Source organism: Nannospalax galili, unplaced genomic scaffold (assembly GCF_000622305.1).
Source record: "Nannospalax galili isolate Female #2095 unplaced genomic scaffold, S.galili_v1.0 scaffold180, whole genome shotgun sequence".
Lineage (NCBI taxonomy): Eukaryota > Metazoa > Chordata > Mammalia > Rodentia > Spalacidae > Nannospalax > Nannospalax galili.
The window spans coordinates 268387-275828 of record NW_008348199.1 but is presented as its reverse complement, the minus strand read 5'-3'; the positions used below and the strand labels follow the sequence as shown (position 1 = coordinate 275828).

The following is a 7442-nucleotide window of genomic DNA, read 5'->3' as shown; positions in this document are numbered from 1 at the left end:
CCCCTCCCGTCCCTCCACCCCCGTTCCTGGCCCCAAGGCAGCTTCCACTAAATCCTCGGTTCGCCTAGGGCCGGTCGCTGTCCCTTTTCTGCTGGCCCGGCCCACAGCACTGCGGCCCACGTGTACGGGCCGTGAGTCCACCCGTGCCAAAGCGCAGAGGAGCCCGGCGTGTTCTGCAGCCCTGGGCTGTACGACCTCAGGACGCGTCTCAGAAGCCTCCGAGCGGCCGCACGCCCCAGGCTCTGCGCATCCCCTTTCCAAACTCTCCTGCGCCCCTCGATTCCCTGCCTCTGGCCGCAGCACCGCTCCCAACCCCTGATACCCGCCCTATTCCCGGGCCCTCTGGCCGCAGCACCGCTCCCAACCCCTGATACCCGCCCTATTCCTGGGCCCTCTGGCCGCAGCACCGCTCCCAACCCCTGATACCCGCCCTATTCCTGCCGCAGCACCGCTCCCAACCCCTGATACCCGCCCTATTCCCGGGCCCTCTTGTGCGGCAGAGGCACTGCTGTGTGGACTTAGGGCAGTGATTCACTCCTCACCAGCTGGAGCGCCACACGTCAGCGAGCCTTCACCTGTGTCTGGACGGCTTCAGGATTTACTCGTCTCCTTTTGGTTTGTGGGAGAGAAGACCTGCCTCCCAGTCGCGGGGACAGTTTTCTGCTGTCCTGTGTCACCATCCTGCAGTCTTCTCGAAGCTCCCATCCCGCCCTGGTCTTCCACATGCTGTTCTATTGGCGTCCTCTGTACCCATTCTCCAGGCCAAATGAGTCATGCACACTTAATGCAAGGGACGCTGTGTCTCTGTTCCCGGTACACCAGAACTTTGATTTATCAAGTCGTTTAAAGACAGCTGAAAGTGCGTCTGACAGGTCTGAGACCTTGACCCTCCAGGAGGGAAGAAGTAAGGTTTATAGGAAGCATTTTAGTAATACTAGAAACTAAAGCCACTTGGACCTGGGCAGGAATTAGCGACTAGTTTTGTTACTTGTAAAGATGATCTCTACCGTGTTTACACAATGGACTGTTTGTGACTTCATAGGGAGAGACATCGACCTATTACCTATTTACCCTAGATAAAAGACAAAAGGCTCCGTAGTCTTCCTTGGTCAACCAGTGAATTAAGTGGAGTTACTTACAGGAGCAGGAGTGCCTGGAATAACTGCCCACCAGTGTGCCCACCAGTGTACCCACTAACATGGGTATGGCTCACAAAGGCTGAATCACTGGCGCCCCATGCATAACTTGGAGACTGCTCCACCAGTGGCCCCCAGCAGGTATTTGCTGCTTATGTAATCATGAGGGAGAGGGTCCTTATGAATATACATGAGTTACAACATAGTGAGCCTCCCAAGCCTTCCTCTTTCTCCCTCCAGGAGAAAGAGTTCACTCTAGAAGAAACAGCTACACGTTCCACAGTCTTCCTGTGGCTCATAATTCTTTTTGCAACCCACTTGTGATGGTTCCTGAACCTTGGAGGGGGTTATATAGAAGTCTGATTATTTCCTTGCATTTATGGCTGGGCCACTATGCTTTTTGTATTTTTTTTGCATTTATGGTTGGGTCACTTATTCACGGCAATCTGACTGGCTATGAGTCTTCCCAGTAACTATTACCCACTGCAAAAAAAGCTTTCCTCCACTACTGACACTGACAGAGCAGTTATCTGTGGGTGAGAACACAAATTTAGAAGACAATTTGACAGGCACACCATATTCATTTTCTTTTCTGTGTGTGTGTGTGTGTGTGTGTGTGTGTGTGTGTGTGTGTGTTTGGCTTGTTTACTTTTATTTTATGAGTGTTATGCCTGCATATGTGTAAGTGCATCCATGTCATGCAGTGCCCACGGGGGACAGAAAAGGGCATTGGATCCCGTGGAACTGGAACTATGGACGGTTGTTAGCTGCCAAGTATGTGGTGGAAACAGAACCTGGGTCCTCTGCAAGAACAGCCAGTACTCTTAACTGCTGAGCCATTTCTCCAGCCCCAATATTTATTTATTTTATTGATTGATTTTTTTTGTTTTTTGTCTTTTTGAAGCAGTCTCCCTGTAGCCCCAGCTTTCCTGGAACTCACCATGTAGACCAGGCTTTGAACTCCCAGAGATCCGCCTGCCTTTGCCTCCCAAGTGCTGGGACTACAGGCGTGAGCCACCACATCCGGCTTATTTATTTTTATTTTATGTGTATAAATGTTTTGCCTACATGTATTTAAGTGCACCATGTATGTGCAATGCCCAGAAGAGGGTGCCGGATCACATGGAACTGGAGTTACAGATGGTTGTCAGCCACCATTATGGGTGCTGGGAACCAAACTCACATCCTCCACAAGAGTGGCCTGTGCACTTAACCTCTGAGTCATCTCTCCAGCCCCACCTTGTGTGCCACTGTTAGACCAGAAAACACATCTTGCCTAGCATGATGGTAGTGTAGCATGCAGGATCCATAAACAAATAAGACTAGAGGGAATAACTGTGCCCTAGCAGTCTACAATTCAGCTCAGTGCCAGCCTGATTTCTCCATGCCCTGCAAAGTATCCTCAGCAAAGGGGACTGACCACCCAGGTTTGATGGACAACCAACAGTAGTGAAATTGCCTTTCTGGTTTATGGGGTTTCAGAGGTTCCAACAAGGTAACCTGTCTGTTAGCCATGGACCCACCATTTGGTGAAGCCACTCCATTTGGGGTGAACAATGACAAGTCAAAAAATGTCCTAGTTTCTTCATTGCTGTGACAAAATACTTTGACCAATACCAACTTGGGGAGGAAAGGGTTTATTTGTCTTACATCTACCAGGTCACAGTTTATCCAGGAGCCCAAGGTAGGAACTCAGGGCAGGAACCTGGAAGCAGGAGCTGGAGCACAGGCCATGGAGGAATGCTGCTTACTAGCTTGCTCCCCTGGCCCCTGCTCAGCCTGCTTTCTTATGTAACACAGGCCTACCTGCCCAGGGGTGGCACCACCCACAGTGGGCTGGGCCCTCCCACATCACTCAACAAGAAGATGCCCCTCAGACACAGCCACAGGCCAGTCCAATAGAGGCAATTCCCCAATTGGGGAAGGTTCCCTTTACCCAGGTATGTCAAGTTGACACTAAAGCTATCCAGCACACAAAATTAATTTGGTTCCTAGAACTAAAGTGAATTGTTTTTCTGGAGTTGTGCCCTATCAGCCCCCAGTAATGGATGGCCTTGAGAGATGATGCTCTTTTTTTTTTTTTTGTCTTTTTGAGACAGGGTCTCCCTGTAGCCCCAGCTGTCCTGGAACTTACTGTGGAGACCAGGCTGGCCTTGAACTCACAGAGATCCATCTGCCTCTGCCTCCTGAGTGCTGGGATTAAAGGCATGTGCCACCATGCCAGGCTGAGATGACGCTCTTTAACGCACTCTTCCCTGGTTACTTCTAGTAACCCCCAACTGCAGACCCCAAAAGGAAGATTCTCAACCCCTTGTCCCTTCTCTTTTCTACCCTTTTCTACTACCCCAGCCTGTAAGTGGATGGTGGCCTCCCAATTCTATTTTTTTTAACCATGGCATCATTTTTATTGGTATTAGCATTAATAAATATTTCATGAACAACCAAAAATTACAGTGCCAATACCCTGAAGAGTAGACATTGTTCCAAAATATGAAATCCTGAATTTAGACTCTCACCAGTGCCAAAATTTTTTCTAAATATTTATAAATAAAATAATTTGTTTGAGTAGCAGATTAAGATGAGTTTCAATTATTCTTAACATTAAGTAGTTTTGTTTATGTAATTACAATCTGAAGGGCTTGAAGAATCGAGCAGCATAAATTCTAGAGCAATTTAACTGTAACATTGTAAATAATAGCTTTTAAAAAATGTAAACAAAGGGACTAGAGAGATGGCTCAGTAGTTAAGAGCACAGGTTACTCTTGCAGAGGACCTGGGTTCGATTCACAGCACCCACATGATGGCTAACAACTGTCCCTAACTCCAGTTCCAGGGGATCCAGTGCCCTCTTCTGACCTTCCACAGACACGGGGTGCACTTAACACACATACAGGCAATACATTCGTACACATTTAAAAATTTAAATGTAAAAGAAGAAACACTATGGTGTTTCTCAAGCCACAAAATAATGCCTTTAGTTTAAGTAAAGAAAGAGGATTTTTTTTGTACTATTTCCTACAATTGTGATAATTTTTCATGCATGCCTTCCTAGCAATGTTTAACATGGTATCAGTATTCATCTGATGCCCTCTTCTGACCTCCACAGGCATTGCATGACATGGGTGCACTTCCCTACATGCAAGCAATACACTCATACACATAAAAAATTAAAAATAATAAAAATTTTAAAAGACAGTATCCCCACAGACATGTCTAAAGACCAACAGAATGTGGACAGTCCCTTATTTAGGGATCTATGTTGTGTCAAGTTGACAGCTAAAACTAACCCTCACAGTACAGTAACATGAAGGTGTCCCCAAATGAAACAAGGACACTAGGAAATGGTGACTCAGACAAGTTGTCTGCTTGGCACTGTTATCATTAAAACAGAGTTATGTGAATAGCTTCGTTACATCAACACAGTGATATATTTGTACGAAAGCAGGATGTTTTATGTAAGAATAAAATTTATGGAATTTATGGATGACATATATTTTATTACTCAGCTAAGCACCAAGGGCCTTTCCACCGACCAGCCAGAGGTGCTGCATAAAAATTAAATTCAGTTATCTTTGGTACATCACTGACTTCCAGATAGACAGAAGCCACAACTACACACATAACTGTTTTGCCTTTACGAAGGCGTGTTTGTCAATGGCTATAACATTTTATGTAACCATTCATAAGCATGTCTTACAGCTTTTAAATATGTACACACATGACTATTTTCAGTCTTGCCCTAGACCCCGCAGATGTTCTGGGTGGACTTTATAGGAAAAACAGTTGCCTAAGTATTATGGTAATACTTACAAAATGTTGTATACATGGGTCTTAAAAGAGTATCACAGAACTAAGCATTGGCCCTTGAGCATTCGAGAAGCCTAAGAAAGGAAATCTGAGCATGGCAAGGAATGGGATGTAGACGGGAATCTGAATGCTGATAGCAGCATAAAGGAACATGCTAGTCAGCTTTCGGCTACTGTAATTAATACCTGGGTGCTCAAATTTTAAAGTGAGAAGGTTTATTTTGGAGGTTCCAGTCTATTTTTTGGCCCTGTTGGGCTGCACAAGACTGAGCATCACTGTGGGAGCATATGGAAAGCAAACCCCTGCACGGCCAGGAATTGAAAAGGGGGAGGAGAAAGGGGCTGGGTTCCCATTGGCCCCTGCTGGGCACATCTCCAATGCCTAATTTCCTTCCACCAGGCCCTACTTGCTAAAGGTTCCACTGACTCCCAATAGAATGACCCCAGGGACAAGCCTCTGGCACCTGCACACACACACACACACACCTCAAGGTAGAATCATTTAAAAATGGGCTTCAGGGATGGTTCAGCAGTTAGGAGGACCTGGGTTCTGTTCCCAGCATCCATATGACAGCTAACAACTGTCTGGAAGTGCAGTTCCAGGTGATTCAATGCCCTCTTCTGACCTCTGCAGGTATTGCATGCCTGTGGTGCACTTACATGCATACGGGGAAAACCTCTCATGTGCATAAAATAAAAATAAGTCCAAAAAAAAAAGAGTAAAGGTCTAACCACAGCTCCATTTCTGCAAATGACATTTAAGCCTAAATGCCACACTTGCTTTTAGTGCTAAGAGAATTCTAAAGGCAGACTTTTAAAAATGTTAGTCTTCCCTTGGGGGTGGAGAGATGGTTCAGTGGTTAAAATCACTTGCTGCTCTTCCAGAGGACCTGAGTTTGATTCCCAGCACCCACATCAGGCAGCTCACAACTGGCTGTGATGCCAACTCCAAGGGATGCAACAGCTGCTTCTGGCCCTCTGGGGGTCCCTGCACGCACATATGCACACACATGCACGCACACATCCACACATGCATATAATTTAAAATCTTTTTTTTTAAAGAGTATTTTTAAAACTGTTACTCCTCCAAGGGCTGGAGAGATGGCTCAGTGGTTAAGAACACTGGTTGTTCTTGCAGAAGACCCAGGTTCAAATCCCAGCACCCACATGGCAGCTAACAACTGTCCGTAACTCCAGTTCCAGGGGATCTGACAGCCTCTTCTGACCTCCTTGGGCATTGCATGACACAGGTGCACTTACCTACATGCAGGCAATACACACATAAACATAAAATAAAAATAATAAATAAAATGTTTTTAAAATGTTACTCTTCCCATTCAGGAACCAGAGGCAGGTAATCTCTGTGAATTTGAGGTCAACATAATCTACATAGTGAGTTCCAAGCCAGTCAGGGCTACACAGTGAGGCCCTGTTTCTGAAAATAAAAAAGCAAGTATTCACAGTTAACAAAGCAGTTCAAGATAGGTGGTCATGTCCTCTGTAGCTACAGAGGGAAAGCTCTGTGTGGAAAGTTTGCTAGGCTATTCTGAGTTACTAAGAGGCTAAATTGAGAAGCAGCATCTGCTTTTGTGTCCTGTAAGATCTGGAGAGCTGGGAGGATATTCTTGACTGTTACCAGCTATACCAGAAAGGACACACGTACCCTGTCCCTGCAAGTACATTAAAAACACGGGCATCACGAAAGCTTCCAGAAATTGTTGCCAGGTCCCGTGAAAAACCACCCTCAAAAGAAGCCTGCACTTTGATAAGTCTTTTGTGTGTGTGTGTGTGTGTGTGTGTGTGTGTGTGTGTAAGCCAGAGGTCAGCGTCTGATGTCCTCAGTTGTTCTCTTATTTTTCAAGACAGGATTTCCCAATGAAGCTGGAGCTCACCCCTGGATCCTGCTGTCTCTACCCCAGTCCTGGAGTCACAGGTACACTGCCACACTCGACTTTTATGTGAGTTTTGTGGATTCAAACTCAAGTCCTCATGCTTGGGGTGCAGGTGGTTTACCTACCAATCCATCTCCCCAGTCATGGCATACCTTTCTTAAAACTGTCTCCTGTACGCCAGGTGTGGTGGTGTGCACCTTTAATCCAAGTCCCCCTGGGAGGCAGATGCAGGTGAATCTTTCCAAGATCGAAGTTACCCTGATCCAGATTGTGACTTCCAGGCGGGCTGGGACTTGGGAGACTCTGTCAGTGATAATATTATGATTATCCTCTCTGTGCGTCTGACCTTGTGTCACTGCTGCCATAAGAGAAAACCTGAGACCTTGCTTCCCCTCACTCCTGGGATGAGTGGGAAAAACCCTGGGGCTCTGCTCAAGTTCCCATTTTCACATTGTTGCAGCTCTCTACTGTCCAGGTCCTTATTCAGGAACGTGTCCTTGGTAACCACTGGCCCTCCATCCTGGACTCTGCCATCTCTGGACTCCCCCCAGGTCCCTCCCTAGGACCTCTCTGGATGGGCCTGCCCACTCAAGCCCTGCATTTTTTTT

The 7442-nt window shown here is 46.5% G+C and overlaps 1 protein-coding gene across 4 annotated transcripts in view; it reads right to left on the bottom strand.

Annotated features, from left to right (window-relative positions):
* Cdpf1 (cysteine rich DPF motif domain containing 1) overlaps positions 1-1162 on the bottom strand; it is an 8017-nt gene extending 6855 nt beyond the window's left edge. The window contains exon 1 of one of the 4 annotated variants that reach the window (XM_029569172.1): positions 1140-1162. Coding sequence is in view for 2 of the 4 variants with exons in the window: in XM_008844679.3 (XP_008842901.2) it covers positions 576-725 (150 nt within the window). In the remaining 2 variants the exon portion in view is untranslated. Of the gene's footprint in view, positions 1-542; positions 975-1139 lie in introns of those variants that run through there. The other 3 variants (XM_008844679.3, XM_008844681.3, XM_008844678.3) reach the window with 3 other exon arrangements.
* Between the last annotated feature and the right edge of the window lie 6280 nt (positions 1163-7442).